Source organism: Sciurus carolinensis, chromosome 6 (genome assembly GCF_902686445.1).
Source record: "Sciurus carolinensis chromosome 6, mSciCar1.2, whole genome shotgun sequence".
NCBI classification, from domain to species: Eukaryota; Metazoa; Chordata; class Mammalia; order Rodentia; family Sciuridae; genus Sciurus; species Sciurus carolinensis.
In genome coordinates this window covers 78,232,386-78,253,851 of record NC_062218.1, presented here as the reverse complement: position 1 = coordinate 78,253,851, position 21,466 = coordinate 78,232,386, and the positions used below count along the sequence as shown (strand labels likewise).

Below are 21,466 nucleotides of genomic sequence, written 5' to 3'. Positions count from 1 at the left end.
AGATTTGTTAATTCATTGGATCACAATGTAGCAAGCTAGGGAAAAAGAAAAATCAGAGGTGACTCAGTCTGTGAGGTAGAGTGCTAAGAGAATGTTGTGCCCTTTCATAGAAATGAACTCAGTGGAAAAGCCTAAGAAACAAGCCTAGTTATGTCTGGACTCCTTGCAGAAAATGGAATGCTGTGATATTGTGTGCCCCATCCCAATGTCTAACCACATGACAAAACAATCCTTATTCTAAGGACTGAGAAATCAGAGGTATCACCACATATATAACAGAAGCAGAATTGTTAGAAAAAATGTTTGTAGTTCAACTTCATTTTATACTCACTACTTTTAAATACTATTTTACTAGGCTCTATTTCAAGTCTTACTGCATCTTCCTATTACTGTATCATTGGTTTTATTTATTATAAGTAAACTATCAGTAAATGATTTTTTGTACTTTGAAGTGTATAGAAGATTGAGGTTCCGAGGAGTTGGTGAATACAATCAGGAAGACTTCAATCCATCTTTCTAACTCCCCATAAGGCATTCTTCACATACCATACCAGCCAGTGTACTCTAAAAACGCAAATCAGATTACATTTCTCCCCTGCTTAAAACCCTGCTAACAGCTCTCCCTGCACACTTGGAATAAAATTCACCACAGTCTACGAGGCCTTACATGACCTGAAGGCTGCCCACCTCCCTGAATCATCTTCTACCACTTTCTCCCACCCATCATGCAGTTCTGTCACTCCAGCCTTTCAGTTCCTCACCTGTGAGAATCATTTTCCTTTTTAAAACCCCTGACTTTAGGAGTCTTGTTGAAGAAGTCGGTTCCTAAACTGACATGATGGAGTGTTGGACCTACATTTTCTTCTAGTAGATGCACCAACTCAGGTGCCCTTCAACAGATGAAAGGATAAGAAATGAATGGATATGTATATCACATTTTCTTTATAATGTGTGTGTGTGTGTGCGCGCGTGCACGCGCGTGTACACAATAAAATATTACTCAGCCATAAAGAAGAAAAACTTTTGACATTTGCCTATAAATGGATGGATCTGGAGACTATCATGCTAAGTGAAATAAGCCAATCCCCCCAAAAAACAAATGTCAGATGTTCTCTCTGATATGTGGATGCTAACACACAACAAGGGTGAGGGGAGGAATAGAAGTTCAGTGAATTAGACAAAGGGGAAGGAAGGGAAGGAATGGAAGACAAGAATAGGAAAACAGTAGAATGAACCTGATATAACTTTCCTGTGTACATATATGATACACCACAGTGAATCTCCATATCATGTACAACCACAAGACTGGGCTCCCACTTAGAATAAAATATACTCCATGTTTGTATAAATACATCAAAATATACTCATGTATAACTTAACAGGACAAATTTTTTTAAAAAAATGCCATTGTTCTTTTCAGAACTCTTTCTGCAGCACTCTGCCCACAGACATTACATGTGTCATTCAGGTTTTGGGTCAAAAGTTTTTTCCACTTAAAAAACTTCCCACCTCTCCTTCGTGTTCTTCACATTCTCTGTTGTGCTTTCTTCATAGTACTCCAACTCTCTGAAATCATGTTCGTTGGCTTCCTTTTTGTTTCTGGCAACTACTACTACTACTAGCAAGTATGCTTCAGAAAGAGTCTTGTGGGTAGAGTGACACATGCCTGTAGTCCTGGCAGCGTGGGAGGCTGAGGCAAGAAGATTGAAAGTTCAAACCCAGCCTCAGCAACTTAGGCCCTAAGCAATTTAGCAAGGCCCTATCTCAAAATAAAATATAAAAAAGGACTGGAGATGTGGCTCAGTGGTTCAGTCCCCCTGGGTTCAATTTCTGGTACCAAAAAAAAAAAAAAAAAAAAAACCAACAGTCTTTATGTATCTTGATCACCACTGCATCCCAGTACTAAGAAACAGTACCTGGCATACAATAAATACATGTATGAATGTATGAGTTAATCTGTCACAGGAACTCTGGGAAAACTGTATGCTCACAAAACACATACGTTATAGAACAGAATCCTCACTTGAGGAAGAAGGACCACAAAGATATTTGGTTTTTGTTTGTTTGTTTGTTTTGAGACAGGAACTCACTATGTTGCCCAGGATGGGCTCTAACTCACGATCCACCCACCTTTGACTCCCAAATACCTGAGATGATAGGCATGCACCACCATACTCAATTTGTTGTGCTTCTGAGTAAGAAAATAATTTTACAATTCAGTCAAGTAGCTTTCCCCTATGTTCTAAGAGTTTTATGGTTCCAGGTCTTACATTTAGATCCATTTTGATTTGATTTTTGTGCATGGTATAGGATAAGGGTACAATTCCATTCACATTCCAAGTCACATCCCCAGCCCTTTTCATTTATTTTTAAATAAATTTTAGATGTCAGTGGACCTTTATTCATTTATTTATATGTGGTGCTGAGAATCAAACCCTCACACATGCTAGGCAACTGCTCTACCACTAAGCCACAACCCCAGCCCCTGCTTTTCATTTTTTATATTGAGACAGGGTCTCACTAAGCTGCTTCCAGCCTCACCTTAGCAGCTGCTAAGGCTGGTCTCAAACTTTCTATCCTCCTGCCTCTGCCTCCCAAGCAGCTGGGATCATAGGTGTGTGCCACTGTGCCCTGCTATTTCATTATTTTTTTGTTCATTTATGGTGCTGGAACAATTTCATTCTTTCGCATGTGGAAATCCAGTCTTCCCAGTACCACTTATTAAAAAACCTATTCTTTCTGCATTGTGCCCTCATGGTGCCCTCATCAAAACTGAGTTGACAGTATATATTTGAATTTATTTCTGGGCTCTCTCTTCTGTTCTATTGTTTTACATTTCAGTTTTTATGACAATACTATACTGTTTTGATTACTATAGCTTCCTAATACAATACTATTTAAAATTAGTAAGTATGATGCTTCTTATGTTTTTCTCAGTATTGTTTTGGCTAGGCTGGGGTTTTGTGGTTCCATATAAATTCTAGGATTTTTTTTCTATTTCTGTGAATGGCATTGGAATTTTAATAGGGATTTGCTACAATATAGATAGACCTGGAGGACATTATGCTAAGTAAAATAAACACAGAAAAATATTGCATGATCTCACTTATGAGTGAATTTTTTTAAGTCAAATCTACAAGAGATAAAGAATAGACAGTGGTTATCATGGGTAGGAAAAAGGGGAAAAAATGGTAAGATGTAGGAAAAAGTATACAAAAGAATACAAAGCAGATTTGTTGGATGGAAAAAAATCTAGAGATCTAAATGTACAACAAGAGAACTATAGTTAATAAAATTTCATTAGGGAATTGTGTTAATAAATATATTTTAGCAGCTGGTCACAAAAAGTGATGATATGAGATAGGTATGTTAATTTGCTTCAATGTGCTAACCATCTTACTACCCATATGTATCCCATGGTATCATGCTATAAGTGACAAATAAACACAATAAAGTTTAAGTTTAAATAATACTAAAATAAAATAAAATGCCAGAAGAAAGTAACATAAGAAAACTAGAAAAGAGCTTTTGGCCACACTTGGACTTGAGTTTTAAAAGGACACAATATGTCCCTAGAGGCCAAGTCTTCTAGCAACCAAGTACAGTTCTATTCACTGTAGTCCTCCTGTTGAACTTCAGCTCTATAGATTTGTTCATATTCTATACCTGGTACTTTGTATCCTTGGACTTATAGCTTGCCCTCCTTCCCACTGGTGTGAAAACAAAAGCACTTTTTTTTTGTATTAATGAATATATTTAAAGAGCTTTTGCTAATCAATTAAGGAAAGACAAACTATGTAGGAAAGACAAAACTGGACAAAGTATGCAAAGTTGAAAACAAAAATCAAGGGAGAAATACTTATGATAAACATTTCTATGAAAAGATTCTGAAAAATCAAAAAAAATACAAATGAAAAAGAAAGTACTTCCCTACCAGCTCTCTGAGTTCAGTAGACAATTGAGGTAATAAAAATGCATCCATTTGTTATTGTTTGGGAGAAGGTTGATTCATAAGTAATTGCCCCAGGGTTCAATGTCAGAGACCAAAAGCTACTACAAGCTGTCTACTTCACCTCAAGAATAAGTTTACTTCCTAGAGTTGTCCCCTTGGATCTTAAACTACCCCATGACCCTCCTCCCCTCCTACCTCCACCAAAGATATACTTCATTGAAAAGTTACTAAACAAACAAAAGGACAGGCTTCCCCCCAAACTGCAAATGATCCAAAAGTTTCTGCCAGTGATTTCATCTTTATTCCTCTTTGCTGGGGTCAAACTTGACATCCTGTCTTTAGGGTCTCAACACAATGCCAGATCTAATAGACTTGCAACTATGTTAGAAATGGAAAGCGACTTGCCTGTATCTTACACAGCTAACTTAACAAGGCAGTGTAATGTGTTTACTGAGCTGCACTTAGCATTTCCCTTGCACAATCTCAGTGAACCCCACATCCTGCCATATTCACTACCTCCCAGCGTAGTGGTGTAACACTTGTCTTTTCTAACTTGTAGGGTCGCCATTAGAAGCCTTTCTGTGTTTTAACATTGGTATGTTTGTATTTTTTAAATTATATTCTTAGAAACTCTAATGTTAATAAATTTTAGTTGTATTTTACTTATTTTAGAAGGCACATTAGTTTTCATTGCTCTGGTATTTCTCTGATTCTTTTTAACTTTCTAAAAATAACTGCTGATGAGCTCATAAATTCATTAGTTAATCCCACTGGGACACAATAATACATATTAGAGACCTTCTGATTTTCATGTATTAGATTTTCTCAAGAATTCCCTTACCTGGTATTATCAACATAGCTATATTGACAAGGTATTCGTTACTTTCTAATTGCCCCTACTTTTTCTTGTTAAAGATCAATTTTTAAAATACAGCTTTGTCCTTTTGAAAATGTCATAGACACATTATCCTGTTAATATTAGTGTGTTTCATATCTTTGTAGTTTCTCACCTCCTTAATCGTAGGAACTTACAAAGTTTATTCATTTTATTACCTTTTGCTTTAAAAATGCATTTTTGGTGGGAGGTGCACAGTAAAAAGACTAGGGGCATGTGTTTGGTTTTTCCCCCTGAAATAAAGATATAAAAAACATGATCTTTTGTATTCAATGGTAATTTTTGTGAACAGTAATGTTCCCTATTCTAAAGAACCTAAAACGTAAATTATGCATAGATTATTCCATGATTGATCTAAGGCCATGTAAAATAAAATGAGTAGCAATAATTAGAATAGTGAATGATTAACCAAGAAATTCTTCTGGATTATCTTTTTGGTATAATCATTTACTCTACCCTCAAATTGTACATCACTGTTTACTGTTTATTATTTTCTATTTACCAGTAAACCTCATCTCTGGCAAATCTAACTCATGTGTATTTAATATCATTTGAAGAAAGATTTTTGCTTTCCCACAGAATTCATCCCTCTATTCATTGACAAGTATATAACCTACTTCTTCACTTTAAAATATTTGATTTATAAGGCTGGTGGTATACCTCACTGGTAGATCACATGCTTAGCATGCACAAGGCCCTGGATTTAATTCCTAGCACCAAAACAAAAAATTCAATTGCAGAAATCATATTTACATTCCACTTTTTAAGGCAACTGCTGTATTAAATGGGATACAGCATCAGAATAGTATACATCTGGCAAAATGAACATCAGGATTTGGGCTAACTCAGTAGCATATCTTGACATAATTTTTGACCCTCCAACACCTAAAAAAATTCTCAGCACTAAGATCAAAAGAAGTGTAGACAAGTATGCCTTGTAAGAAACACTTGGATTGGAGTCATCACAAGAAGCAGCAAGGGAAATAGACTAGACAGAAGATACAGTAATGTTTTCATTTGTCTTATTCTGTTCTTTGAGCACTCTCAGTGCTATTTTCAACCATTTTTATGTTTAATTTCTAAAAGCAATTACAGGAATGTAACCCCCTTCTTTGTCATTTCTATCACAAGATACTTTTTCTTAAATATGTAGTCTTTTGGGAAAACAAATGATACATTTTAGCAATTTGATCTTTCTCACATGATTTATAAACTCATCCTTCCTACTTAAATTTTCTAATCCTTTTGACTATTTGTGTTATCTTTACTGCCTTGAAATGGGTTACAATTCATTTTTACAAAAGTGATATAGGCCAAGGATAAATATTCAGTGTGGTATTTTAATTAGAATCTCCCCTGCCTTTTGGTTATTTCACAATGAACAACATCATCTTACAAACAGTATTTGTGGAAGAACCATAAGGAAAACAATAGGTAAGTGTTCTCTGCTTTGTATAAAGATAAAAGAGATAGTTAGAATAGGGTTCTAGTTATTGGGAGAATTAGTCTCTAATGTTATTTAAAAAGTTAACTATTTGTTTCTATTTAAGCTGACCTTTGATTACCTAAATACTTCCTATTATCACAAATATTATGCAATGCTTTTACTATCCTGAAATAAATTCCATAGTTAACATAATCTACCCATTTAGAAGATTGTTAAATCATTGTAATGCTTTCATTAATGTAAAGAAGGAATAAAGGTAATTTATAATAAAACTAATGTGCACTTCAATATTAAAAGTGCTTTGGAAAATCTATATGAACAGACATAATAAAAGTAGTCAGATACTTGATCCTATGCATAAAATCATCATGAATTTGACAGCTACAAATGCAGATTCATACAGGTATGCTTATTGGCAAAGCAGTACCATGGCACATTTCCATCAGTGATGAGATTTTCTCATGGGGTTAACCACTCTCAGTAATCTTCTGTAAAACACAAAGTAAACAATCTCTTCAATTTATGAGGTTGTTGCACTTTGAAAATTCAGTACATATTAAAATTGAGCTAAATATACTTTATTTGCAGAACAAATTCAAATTATAAGACCATATAAATATAAATAGATATTTCAAGTATAAGAATGGCAATGGAACATTTGAAAACCATGTGAGATGCAGAACAATTCATCATACTGTAGGATCCTACAAATTATAGGATGTCCACCCATCACTGACCTTCTCCCACTCAATGACAGTAGCCACCTTCCCATCATCTTGAGCACCAAAGATATTCCTTTAAATATCCAAAATATCTGGAGAGGTCACTACCATCCCCATTAAGAGCTACTGATTGAGACTGAGCAAAGGCACTTTTTTATAATGAAACACTGTGACCCTTTGCCTTTTACTTTTATATTGAATTGATTTTATAGATTAGGAAACTGAATTTGCCCCAAAGTGAATTATCCCAGCTAGAATAAGCCTGCCTGTTGAAAAGGATATAGAAATCATTCCCTGAAAACTGGAAGGCATTTAATGTGGGAAAGTCTTTTACACCCTACTTTGTGTAAGCCTCTCTAGATTAGGAAAATGGGGATCTGAAAAATGAAGAGAAGTTTACAGGCCCTAAAAAGGGGAACTTTTGATAAGGGTAATGTTGTGCCAAAGGAAAGACCATGCCCTGACTTAAAAGCTATGCTTCTCTTTTTAAAAAACATGGTTAATGATAAGTGAAGTAGTTTCCCTTTACTGCCACATCATTGCAGTAAAGGATCACACACACACACACATGCTAGGGACTGAACCCAGAGCTTCACACATGCTAGACAAGTACCACTGTACAACAGAGCTACATCTCCAGTGTTTTGGTTTTTTGTTTGTTTGTTTGCTTGTTTTTTTGTTTTTTTGTTTTTTGGTTTTTGGGGTTTTTTTTGAGACAGGGTCTCACTATGTTGCTGCTTGTGGCTTCAACCTTGATGATCCTTCTGAGTAGATGGGTTTGCTGGCATGTGCCACTGCATCTGGCCTAGATGTTTTTCAATTGGCCCAAACTTTAATCTTTTATATCCTTTTGAATAGATAATTTAATGGTCTAGTGTTTCTATATTATGGAATAAAATCACCAGTCTTTACTTCCTAAAGTAATGTTTTTGTTTTGTTTTGTTTTGTTTGTTTTGGGTATTTTTTTGGCAGGACCTCGGGTAATAGGATTGAACTCAGGGGCACTCAACCACTGAACCACATCCCCAGACCTATTTCATATTTTATTTAGAGACAGGGTCTCACTGCACTGCTTAGTGCCTTGCCATTGCTGAGGCTGGTTTTGAACTCTGAATCCTCCTGCCTCAGCCTCTGGAGTTGCTGGGATTACAGGTATGTGCCCCCATACCCTGCTAAAGTAATGTATTTTTTAAGTACTAGAAAGCTACTTTCAAAAGTTTTCATTTGCTGTTATGGGTAGATTTTCAGATTAAATTGTAAATATTTTTATTGAACTTTGTCCCTGAAGTTTTGAAAATGGTCTCCCAACATGATCTTAAAATGTGCATATGCAGCTCCCAAGATGGACATACAGTTATCCAACTTCCAAATACTATTGTTATTTAAAATCCACTTTCAAATTTTCAGAAATTTTATATAAAATATTATCATACCCTTATTTAGAGAGAATTTTCTCTCCCCTACCCCATTCTCCATAATTCAGTTGATGGCCTACCTCACTTACTATCTTTATTGCTGTTAACTTTCCTTCCTCTGACAGAAGCACACATTCTCATTATTTATACTCTTAAATTACAAGAGTAAATGTTGAGAGTCAGTGTAGGTACTCGATTATTTCAGTGGCTTTTGTCTTTTCAGCCAGGACTAATGAAGCAGAGTCATCACAAACTAAAAATAAAAAGCTTTTGTGATAACTTTATTACCAGGGAAATTTATTCATCCTTCAGAAAGATTGTCACCAGGAAAGAAGAAATAAAGGAGTTAAAATTGCTTCAGACCATTGACTCCTGAGGTCCCTCTAGATTCATAAATTGAATTGGTTTTCAAGTGGTGGGAGGAATTAGGAGAGGAGTTCCCTGAGAAAGCTTACAAATTGATCATATACTTGGTAACACTAGTAGGTGTAAATGTGATCACTATGGAGGAAATGCCAAATGTGGCAAGAAGCTTGGGAAATAGGTAGGAAAAGAGACAATTAACACCTTTTTCTTTCTGTGTGTGTGTGTGTGTGTGTGTTTAGGATAAGTGTTGCCATGTATTGTATATCTGAGAATGGTCTTTCAAAAGGAAAAAATACAGCTGATTTTAAAATATTTTTATAAGCGCAATTTAATAGTTGTTATTAAACAAACTGGGCTTGTAGATACTATAGAAATAGAGAAAGACATTTCATAAACCTGCCTGGAAACTGGGCCTGCTAGATATATCCACAAAGTTTTATTTAAAGTAGGCATGTCTGAGGACATGTAGAACAGATCAGTTATATATGGAGAATATAAATGCCTCCAAATTTTAAAAATTCCTTTATCAGTTGAATAAATCAGTAAAAATTGTAATAATAAAAGTGTTTTGGGGGGCTGGGGTCGTGGCTCAGTGGTAGAGTGCTTGCCTAGCATGTGTAAGGCTCTGGGTTTGATTCTCAGCACCACATACAAATAAATGAATAAAATAAAGGTCCATCAACAACTAAAAATGTCCATAAAAATAATTTTTAAACAATGTTTGGATATATTTTAAAGAACTTGAAATTTTATACACCTATTAATGCAGACAAGCATATATATAATTTTCCTCAAGAATTCTATTAAGAATTGTCAGAATTCAGTTAGGCACTTTAGGATCTGCCAGAATAAACCTACACTCATCCCTCCCTCCCATCGAATAATATTGAGTTGTGCCTGAAATGAGTAAGCAAATAGAGAAATGACCTCATTTTTTAGTCTGAATACAAGTAGTGTTGGGGGATATTTCTCAAGGGTATGACTTCAGTATTGGATCTTAGTTCCAAATGCAGGTTCATAAGGCCAATCTGCCAAGGAGAATAAGATGAGAACATCCGTGTGAGGGCAACTATGAAGAGAAGGGTTCTCCGGCAAGGCCAGTTCCCACAGCTAAGTCACATGCACAGATTGTAGCTTCCTACTCTCTGGCCGACCGACCGCAGCCATAGCATCCTTATTGTTGTAACTCCCAGATTGTGATACTGTCACAAAACTGTTGCTAAGCAACAAATGTGGTTACCAGGTCTCAGCGAATAGCTGAAGGGGAAAGCAAAGTGTTGCACCATTGTAGAGTAACCATAGCAATGACCTACTATTACAGACTAAAGAATTATCATTAACAATGTTAAAGTATCAGACAGAGGCCCTGAATTTGGAGACTTCCAAGCAATATCTCTGCATAACTGAGTGATCTAAAAAGAGATTTAAACTGTTTCAAAGCTATTCACTCATTTCTATGTGAGTCTTTGTAATTATTTTTATTTTTGAATTTAAAAAATTGTTCAGTTATGAAAATGTTTAAATGATATGAGCTTTCACAAGTAGTCAAAAACAGATTAACCTATTGCTTCATGTATTCTCATGCCAACATCAGTGTTATTTGCCGACTGTGTCAAACCGAAGATAGATTTGATTTGGAAAACAGTGCACATTAATATTAAATCAAAGCCATAGAAAGAAGCAGTAGTAAAATAAAATAGCCCTGTAAAATTGATAACTAACCTACGTTTTCTGGTTTCCTCCTGACAAAACAGGAGGCCTAAATGCTATTTTAGTAGCTACTGCTTTGAAACATTTTTTAAGTTCTTCTAGATCTGCCCCCTAAAACCGTAAAAAGGTCCCCCGCTAGGATACTTCAAGGCATAGTCTCTTGAATCTTTTCCTTCATTAAACATCCCACATAATTTGGTCCTAGTGACCTCGCTGAGACAATCATGTCTAACATCACAACTTCTGGGAGAGGCAAGACAAATCCCTTTCCCCCCGCCTAGGGAAGCAAAGACGTTTGGGTGCTCTGGGGCGGGTTGTAGAACGCGATCCCGCTCGCAGGGGAAACCAGTGCTGGTGCGCGCGGAGCCTGGGGAAGTGGGTGGCTGCCAGGCGGGAGAGGGAGTGGCCCTTCCCGCCGAGCTCCTCTATTGGCCCGGAGGGTTTCAGGCCCCGGACTTCCCGGCCGCGCCTCGGGCGACCCACGGGGCAGGTCCCGACCGCGTTCCCGCGTCGGGGACGTGATGGGGTCTCGGGCCGCAATCGGCCAGAGGCCCCTGGGACTTCGCACCCTGGGACTCCGCGGAAGTCCCGGTACCACTGAGCCCTGGGGTGGGGCCAAGTAAGCCCTCAGGTACAGGTGCTCCCAGGAGCTGCAGCGCCCGGACCATGCCTCGCTTCCCCTCGAGGAGTTGGCGCAGGGGCGGGGACCGGGCGTCGCCAGGGGCTCCAGGGCTGAGAGGACCCTGGATCCGGGGTCGAGGGCGTGTCGGCGCAGGGCTCCGGCTGGACGCGCCGCGGACCGCTGGTGCCTCGGCTCTGCCTGGCGGTCGCCACCCCCACCTGCGCCGGGCGCGAGCGAGCCCCTCGTAACCAAATCTGTGTTTTTCGGCAGGCACCGACCGTCACGAGCTAACTTCCTGGAAGAGCTTCCCGTCTATTTTCAAATTCTTTACCGAAGCCTCTGAGGCAAAGACCAGTTCCCTCAAGCCGACTCTGACGCGACGCTCCCACCGAATAAAGCACGAAGAGCTGTAAGAGGAGAGCGAGCGAGACGGGGGAGGGGAAGTCAAGGAACCACTCTGGAGCATGCATCCACACGTCGCCTAACTGCTGTTGGGGAGCAGACTCCCAGCCCCTCATTAGATTGTTTTCTTCCTAGAGCACAGGGTCGTGATATATACATCTAAATAGCGTTTTGCATTATTTCTAGATGAGTGCAACTGTCAAAGCAATATGGGTTCACTGGTCGTGCTTCCTGCGGGCTGAGCTCGGGCTTCGCGCTGCCCGTCAGCGCGCAGATTAAGGCTGACAGCGCCCTGCCCGGCGCGGCCGGCGCGGCTCTAATTGCCCTGACGGAGCCGGCACGGGCGCTGCGGGGCGAGCGGCGTCTGCGCGGTCCTACCGCCCGCTGCAGCGCTGCCGCTGCTTCCCTCATCGTCCACCCCCTAATCATGTCCATTTTTCCCCTCTGAAAGGAGCAAGCTTTTATTCTAGACTTCAGACTTCATTTTAACCAAGTTTTTCCCCGAGGGCATATTATGCCCCCCCCTTAGGAAGTACCCCCCATTGCCAAATTTAAATTCAGAACATGAATGCCATGATGTACTATGTAGTTTTGGGAGTGCAAATTGTTCTCTTCCTAACGATCTATTTTCATTTCGAGACCAGAAGAAAATCTTTGCATAAAAAAAATCTATTAAAGTACCGAATCTGCTTTACTGCTGAAAATCCTTGCAAGCTGAATGTGAGACTTTACACAAGTCTCAAATTTCAGAAGAGACCGTTTAAACCAAAACATAATGAGCAGATCTTTTAAGTATAGGTGTGAAAGGTCTAATTTTCAATGGAACCTCCAGCTATCTCATTAGGATTGACTTTACTTTTTATATATGTAATGTGTATTGAGTGGTATTGTGATTTAGATAACACACTTAAGTTTTGCTTTTTAAATCTTATTGTGGAGAAAGGTGGTGGTGGTGCTTGCCTTTGTTGTTAATCCTTACTAGAGTGATTTACTTAGAGCTTTCCTGAGCCAAGTCCTTTTACAGATAGAGTTTTTTATTATCATCAGAAAAATGAAACTCTGTACTCCGGAGCCTTTTTCTGCTGAAAGGCTAAGAAGGGCTAAAATGATTCTTTCTGTTTTCTTCTCCAATGGGTAAAGAGGGACATTGTGTGAAAGATTTTCTCCTCTTGGCCCAATGTCGTCATTTTTATTACTCCACTTCCTCTGTAGGGTTTTACCCTACAGTTTCAACAATTAAGTATTTTAATACAGTTAAGATTGGTCAACACTGAAATACAAGGGATAAAATAAGATTTTGCTGATTTTCAATTTAAAATATTAAAATTTAACATCAATTTTTAATTACTTGAATTTAATTATCTAGTGAAGATTGTAATAGACAAGGTTCTGAATTTAATATTTTTCATTCTTTTAAAAAGCATATGCAACAACTAATATGCCTGCCTTATTTAAGGACATGATAAAATGTACCCAAAATGACTTAGAAAAAATGCCTCAGAAAAAATAACCTGAAATCACTCACCTCATGGATAAATGTTTTTATATTATGTATCAATTACAGCAAGTTTTAAAACCAATAATATCTCATGCTGTGTTTGGAATACAGGCACATTCATTAGTTCCATAGTTTCAATGATGGCAAACTACAGTGATCTTTTTTCAGTGGTCATGTCTGTATCTTTTGATGTTATTTAAGCAGAAACAACATAAGAGGAAAAATGAAAATGGCATTTTATACAGCTTCTAGGTGGTTTAAAATGTAACCCCAATAATGTCAAGCACATTGGTCTGTGGAACTGACCCTTTTTTATCTGATTTTCCTATTTTAGAAGTAGTGGTGGACTATGTAAAATAATGGTATCTTCCAGTGAGAGGATTTGAGAATTGATGTGAATTGAATATATTTTTCCAAGTGTTACAAATTGTGTGGTGTTTTCAGTATATGAAAATGTTCACAAGAAACTAATTTTGTAGCATTAAAAAAAAAACACTTGTATAATGCTAAATATGTGAAGCTTCTGCAGCTGAATTAAAGCAAAGTAAATATGCTCAGTTTATAAACCAAAAGACTCCTATTCCTTCTCTCCAGTTTTCTCACCTCTTTTTAAAAACCTTTACTTGTAACTAGAGAAAAATCACTGTTTAATTGCCTTTAATACTTTAAAACTACTGGATTGTAAAGCCTTGTTTAACTATCTATAGAGAGCTATTTGCAAACTTAAGTTGTGTAAATGTAATTTCTACTTGTGGATCTGAGCTGTGGTGACCCAGAGAGAGCTAGGCAAACCATTCCAGACCACCAACTGATTACTGATCAGTTTCCTTGTTTGTAATGTAGGATTTTTAAAACCTGTTGATTATGGGTCTGTTGGTATAAATGTAATAGTTATTGTCAACTCAATTTTTCTGCAGTAACAATAGCAGTTGGTGGTAGCCGCCTGCTTACCGGTGGCCATTGTTACAGTATTTCTGCTCTGATCTTCTCCTCCCCATTTTTGGTGTCCTTGGGTTTTTTAGGTGAACAGAGGTTTAAAGTTAAGATATAGAGTTTTTACTTTAACTATATACTTAGTATGTAGAGCAAGTGGAATGGAAAGAGAGTTGTTGATGAATCTAAGATTCAAAATAGTCTTGCAAAATTTAAAAGCCACCTAAGCTTTGGAACTTTCTAAAGGTACCTAACCATGCAGTCATTAAAAACCTTCATGAATATTTGAAAGAGAAACCATCAACTTGTCATAATTGTTCTTTCCCATATTTCTGCCTTGTGCTTCAATTGGGTTGCATTCTTGTTGATATGTCAAAAAAAAAAGTAAAGCACAGGCATTTCCTATATATTATATATTTGTTTACCATTTTTAAATAAAAAGTTTTCCCAACAAACAGCAGCGTATTATTCTTGCTCAGAGTTCCTTTTTTCACCAGCTATATAGAGGTTTTTAAAGCTGAAACATAAAAGGAATAATGGAACAGAATTCATCAATATTTTAAGCCTTATAGGTACTTGTTTTTACTATTATTGCTATAAAGTAATATCCTAACTTCAGTTGAGTCACTATTTGGCTACCACTATTCGCAAAAGTAACATTTTAAGTCATTTGTTTTTACTATCTAAAATATAACTTTAGCAAGAAAATTTGATGCAGCATCAAACTATTGTTTCATAAAGTAAATTTTAATTTACTATAAATAAATGTGTTTTCCAAAGGGAGTCCAGGGAGATTAAATTGCTTCCAAATTCCTATATGTGAGTCCTTGATGTACTATGTTCAATCTGAAACTAACTTGTTTACATTTGTTTTACAGTTATTCCTTCCCTCAAACCTGTAACTCCTTTGAGAGGGTGTGGGTGACAAGATATGCTAACTATGTTATTACTGCTAATAAGTTAGAATTTATTTCATGTTTCTCTGGATTATGTGGAATTCCAATCCAAACATATGTGTGTGTGTCTTGTTATAATCATTGTTTTTACTGTAAACTGATAGGTTCCTGTTGGTGGCTGCACTCCTAATTCATTTAAGAAAGATTACTATTACAGCAAGTGTAAAAATTTCTCAAAAACTTTCCCCATGTCTCTGTGGGGGAAAATGTCTTTAAATAAATGAGAGGTAGTCTTATCTTTGAAATATGGGTGGCAAGGGGAGGGGGGTAATGGTGATTTTATGATTACTTATTAGGGACTGTAATAATATAAAATAAAAGACTCCAGGAGGTACTCCCTTTCAAAAATTGAATACTTTCCTTCCTTCCTTCCTTGTATAGAATGACTGAGTGGGAGTCTCTTGAATTGTTCGTCTTCCTTTTATCTAATATTCTATTAATCTCCAAAAAGATCAGTTTGAGTCTGGGAAAGGGTTTTTAATCAACACTTCACAGAGCTTAAAGCTACCCTACCTAAAGCATCAGCTTTGTTAGGCGGTTTTAGATTTAAAGCATTGCAACTGTCATGCACTGTACTAAAGTAAAGAATGTACACCAAGTGGAAGATGTTGAAAAGAGGGAAATAGCACAAAGTCGATTAGTGGAGATTCAAGAATAGAAGAGTCATCAAAGCATTCCAGCATTTATCTGGAAATCTATGTAGGGTTAAAAAAAAAAAAAGCAACAATGATAGTTTTAAACCTCACACTTAGGAAGGATGAATGTTGATTTAATTGATTCATTTGGATCGATGTTTTTAAAGTTTCACACCACTGATCTTTCATGTAGTGATGTCTTTAGCAGTCAGTGGTCTGACATGAGCCTTCTCAGATTTCATCAGTGGAACTTTCCATGACATCTAAAATTATGCAACAGCCTGTGCAATGTTAACTTTGGAATTGGGAGACCTCGATGCCAAAGTGCATATTAGATTGAAGAACTCTAGATAATTCTTAGAACAAAGGTTTTATAGGAGTAATCACTGTAAATGAGCCACAAAGGTTAAAGAATTGCTAGATAGTAGAAAGCCGTCCTAAAAGTTTGACCATTAAGTGAACATCACAGTGTGACCAGTATTTTCCCCTTGAATGTAAAAAACTTCAAAATGGAAATTTGGCTTAATTCATGAGACCTTCCAGGCAATATTTCCTAGTCCTTTGCTTTGAGATTTGTGAAAAACCTTTCACTATATTTTCTGTATTGTTGGAATTGAGTTCTGTTTAAAACACATGAAATATGTTTCCAGAAAGAAATCTAGAGAGGTCCTTCATTTTTTTCCCAGATGATTCAGCTTTTTCTTCTTTGGCTATTACATCGGGTGATATGGAAAACCATCATAGGTTAAAAAAAAAAAATGTTGAACTGTACTTTGTGACCAGCCTGCAGTGCCAATACAAAGAATCTGGAATGAAAAGACAACCAACACCCCAAGAATGATATGTCTCTTTTTAAAGTTTACAATTTGAATAATGAACTTGGATAGAAACTTGGCAGGAAAACAAACCATGGCACCATCACATCACCAACCATTTTCACTTTTCTGTCCAATTTCAGAGTGCATGTGTTTGTGAGTATTTCACTAGATCAGTGACAGCTCTTTATTTGCATAATTATATGCTCTGGTCTGAAGAGAAAACTAACCCCCAAATTTCATGGGTCACCAAACTGCAACAATCAATGTTTTATCACGTATGCTAAGCAAAATCTAAGAAGCTATATGAAGTTTCTTGGGGAGTTTTTACTCCTCAGAAAATTAAAGAGTTTTCCTCTCCTGAATAGATTCAAAATCTTTCCAAGTTCTTTGTAACTGAATTCTGTTTGAAGGCAAAACTAGAGATTAACATGTAGATCTGGATCGTAGACTCTAGCATTACTTCAAAGTGGCTTAAGAGGAACATTGTTGGTGCACTAAACCTTTAAATTCTAAATACTGCCCTTCATGCTATCAGGAAAAGTTGTTGGTCAAATTATGATTAGCCAAAATGGAAGTCCAGGCAACCATCATTGACTACAAAGTTTTCTTCCTTCTTTAAAACAGCTCAGGGTTTTTTAAAAACACCTAATAAAAATATGTCTGTGGGCACATATATGTGTATGTCTTACACACATAGATATCCATCCATGGGATGCAGACACCCATCCCTGTGCACGCCACCTGAAATATACAGACAGCATATACAGTATGTGTATGGCATGTCTATTTGGTGTCTGTAACACAGTATGTATTGGTCACCATGAATGTTTATAAACATATTTTCTGTTAAGTCTTTAATGTTCAAAATCTGCAAAGCATTGTATTCAATATTTTTAAATATCTCAAGTTCATTTGCATTGATAAATACTCTTTGTATGTTCTATTTGTATGTAAGGTTGACTTTATTTCATTAAAGAAAAATTGATTTAAACTGTTGATGTCTTTAGTTTGTAGGAAGTCTGCCAAATTTGAAATACAATAGAGTACAGAGACATAGTGACTTTTCATGGAGTTATTAAAATCCTGGAAACTATGTCTTTACCTACATTCTTGAGAAATACACTAGGTGTATGATTTAATTCTGCAAAAGGACTTAGGTGTGAATTTCATTTCAGAGCATATAATGCAATGCCTTTTATCTGAAGGGATTTGTCAGTTTTTTCATCAGGCAATTTACTGTCAACCAGCAAAACATCAGGAAAAAAAGAAACATTTGAGTGAAAATTTGAGTATTCTGTTCTCTAAAAATGAATGAGAAGTCTTTTAGATCAGGCACCAGAAGTTTCCTAAAATGATCATATTATTTCAAGTGAAAAGGAAAACAATTTCTCCCAAGTTTTTAATTAAAGTCGAATTACAAATTAGACATTTTCTCAGTTTTATAACCTAAAAAACTTACACTTGTGAGGAACACTGTTCAGGATTACCACATCTCACCTTTATTACTGTTATTATTGAAATGTTCACCTGGTTACACTCCCTCTGACCCTTTCCCCCATCTTCTACCTGCCCAGAAATGCTGTTGGGACTGAAGGTCTTGGATTCCTCTATGTGAAAATTCCTCAAAATTGAATCTGTAAAAACAAATAAGTAAATCAAAGTTCAACATTTTTATCAAAATGAGTTGGTAAGCAAATGAGTCAAAATGTAACTATAAGTTTAGAAACTGTGTCTCTGAGTTAGATGAATTGCATTTCATTTTTTTAAGTGTAAGCTAAGGAAAATAACAGACAATATTCATGCCTATTTACATTTTTTCCTCTATTTGACCTTTGTGGGAATATTGCTTAGAGTATCAGAAAGGGCTCTCAGTTTTCTGCTCTGCCAGAAATGCAGAAAAATCTGTTATTTCCCACTGAATTCCACAGATGAGGGGATTGACCCTATACCTAAAAGGCCTAGGTTTCCCTTTTATCATTTTCATTTATTTTTGCTCAAATACCAACTAATCCCATTGTTTCTGAAAAGGGCATCTCTGATCCAGTTCATCTTCATGTAACTTCCAAACAATTTTCAAAGATGTATTTTCTTCTCCCTTTTTAAAACCATAATCAAATAAATGGCTTTTTTCCAATAAATGTTCACACCTTCTCTGGGCACTTGGCTAATCAGGATTTATCAACTGAAGAAATATTGATGGTTTGTTGTGGTGGTTTTGTTGTGTTTTTTTGTTTGTGGGTTTGTTATTTGTTTTTGTTTTTGCTTTTGCTTCAGTAAATTACTTAATATCATCCCTTGGAATAACCAGCTCTAAAAATAACCCTAGCACAGAGTGTCACAATTTGGCTTTCATACAGGTTTGAAAGAAAACCATTAAAATTGCATTGATCTCAGAAATATTGATCTAGTGCTTGATATCAAATATCAAATGAAATGCTGTCAGTTGCTGCTGATCATTGTGTCAGCTGTTTGAATTCACGTCCTCTTCTTCATTGTCACATGCATTCATGTTGCTGAGGCTAAGTAAGATTTTCATGATTAAAACAATTAAAATCAACTCTTTTCCTGTTTTTCACATTTCTGGTTTGACCACAGATAAGTCTACTTGTTTGTCACATGATGTGTGTGTGTTTCACAAAAGTATAACTATTTACTAAGTAATAGGTTATGTTTCTCTGTACTTCCATACCCTAGCTTTAAATTTTTTTCATCTGTATACTGCCTTCTTTCTGGTCACCGGTCTTTTAAAGAATCAAATGTGTTTTTTAAAAACGCAGTTGTTAGAGCACTGTTTTAGAACTTAAAATTTAAACATAGCCATTTCTAATGTATGTACTCACACTACAATAGGTAAATTGCTCATTTTACTCTTGGTGACAGATATACCACAATAGACTTTGGCAAGTGTGAACTTTAGAGAATTATTAAGGTGAAATTCAATATATAATATCTATAAGTATATTCATAACTTTCTCAAACTCATGTTATCTAGGAGGTTAAGTCATACTCAGCTTTTATTTCCTGTCAAATCTGGAAAAAACTAATTGGGAGTACGTTTTGAGTCTTAAAACATCCTTTTTGTTTCCTCTTCTTTATGTTGTATATCAGTTATTACTGATTACATTACTTTGAAATATGGAACACTTTAAGGAGGAGACTCATCTATAATGATCAGTTTACATTGCTGTTTAAGCGGTAATGACTGAGAAAGAGCAGAACCCTCCTAGAACACTGTTGAAATTGTACAGCTACATTCGTATTTACACATTTGCGGGGAGGAGAATAAACTCTGGCCGCACGAGTTGGTGTCCCTTTCCCCATTTTACACCTGAGCTCGGGTTGAAGACAGCGAAGTGAAACGAATTGAAACCGCGCTCTTCCCAGCACCATGGACAGCGCCCAGCGCGCCCCCTTCCCTCTCCCCTTGGCCAGAACCCCAAAGTTCAGGCCTCGCCAGATTCCTCTCTGCGACCACTCCCCCATCATAGGAAACCGGCTCCTAAAAATCTTAGGATCTGAGCCCAAAACGACAGTACGTTTAAAGAAGATGCAGCTTTGTGGGTAGAGAGTCTTGCTTGCTCCATGCCCGGTGTTAATCAGAGCGCCCAGAGTTGACACACAATTTGCCTGCGTTTCTCCCCGAATTTGCATCTAAGTCTACCCTGAAATCAGCGCCGCTCTCAGTCATTTCTCTGGTAAGGGTCTTCCCTCCCCTAACCCTAACTTTTCTTCAACAAACTTTTTCTTCAACAAACTTGGACCCCTTAGCCGTCCAGCTCTGTACCGACTCTGATTTCTGTACCAGGAGCGCATTTTTTCCCTGGCTCGTGATTTCAGTCGCGACAGATCTGTCTTCCAGAAGACGTACGTCCACACCTACCCGGCCCTCGGTTCCATGGTTCTGCCGGTGGCTAGAGCTGTCGAACTAGCTCCGTGCGCCCAGGCATTGGTTAATTACCGACCGGAGAGAGGCGGCTCGGCAGCAGGCGCCCCGCCGGCCGCGCGCTAAAAAGCCTGACAGCAACTTATTTGACAGCACCAAAAAGGGGGCGCGACAGACTCAGTATCCATCACCTCTTCTCCTTTGCAGACTTCAACTCCTAGCTGTGATTTTCCGCACATCCCCTTGTTTGACTTTCTCTTTTACTGTCGCCTTATACAAAGTACAATGAAGGAAGATCACTTCCGTGTGGTATCTTTTCCATTGCGTGGTCTCCCTGGCAACATTGAAGTCGCCACTACTAAGACAAGACTAGTTTTTAAAGATTTCGAATTGCACCTTGCTGTATTGAAAATCGCCTCATTTGTTGGGCTCTGAGTGAAATCTCTCCTACCAAGAACTGTATTCTAGCCCCCCACCCCTCTCATCACTTTGGGAACGAAAATATTACGTTTAAAACAGGTCACAACCAAATTTCTATTAAAGATCAATCGTACAAAAATAGTTTCAAACAACTTAATCCAAACTTTTCTGAAAGAGTGAAGAATAAGTGAAAAGGGGAAGACTTTGGTGTCTTAAAGGGGTTACTTTCCTATGAGTTACCCTTTATAAGCCGATTTTGAAATTGCTTCTATATAGTAGCATGAATTGTAATACATTTCAACATAAAACTATTTTCTATTTGATGTGGTATTACAGTGAAAATTTTCAGTGAGTTTCTCAATTTAGAAGCAAGTTAGCCTTAAACCACTGTATTTTTCTGTCCCTTAAGACATACAAATATCTAAGTAAATCTTTTCACTGGTTAACAATTTAATTTGTTTTCTTAGAACAGCCATAAACATGTTTTCTCATACAGCACTGCTTGCGCAAACTTTTGGTCCTTTCCTAGTCTGCAAGTCATCCTGAGCTCTTTCTCCCCTAAGATAATTTTTCCTCATGGTTTGCTCATTCTTTCAATGTCAAGAGTCGTTTTGTCTAAATACTAACACAGATCCGTGGTACTAGAGAAATTTGGTCACACCGGGAGCTATTTAAAAGAGCGGCAGGACCCTCCTAGGAAAACTGGGGGAAACTCAACTTGGGGAATGCAGTTTGGCAGCTGAAGTGTTCAGGGTTGCAAAAGGAACCTGTTGAATAATAGTGACTTAGGGT

At 37.3% G+C, this 21,466-nt stretch overlaps 1 protein-coding gene across 3 annotated transcripts in view; it reads left to right on the top strand.

The window, feature by feature from the left end:
* The window catches only part of Fam172a (family with sequence similarity 172 member A), a 487,402-nt gene extending 472,980 nt beyond the window's left edge, over positions 1–14,422 (top strand). For all 3 annotated transcript variants that reach the window (XM_047555170.1, XM_047555171.1, XM_047555169.1), the window contains one exon: positions 11,400–14,422. In XM_047555170.1, coding sequence (XP_047411126.1) covers positions 11,400–11,542 — 143 coding nt within the window. In that variant the 3' untranslated portion in view covers positions 11,543–14,422. The remainder of the gene's footprint in view (positions 1–11,399) is intronic.
* The last annotated feature ends 7,044 nt before the right edge of the window (positions 14,423–21,466 follow it).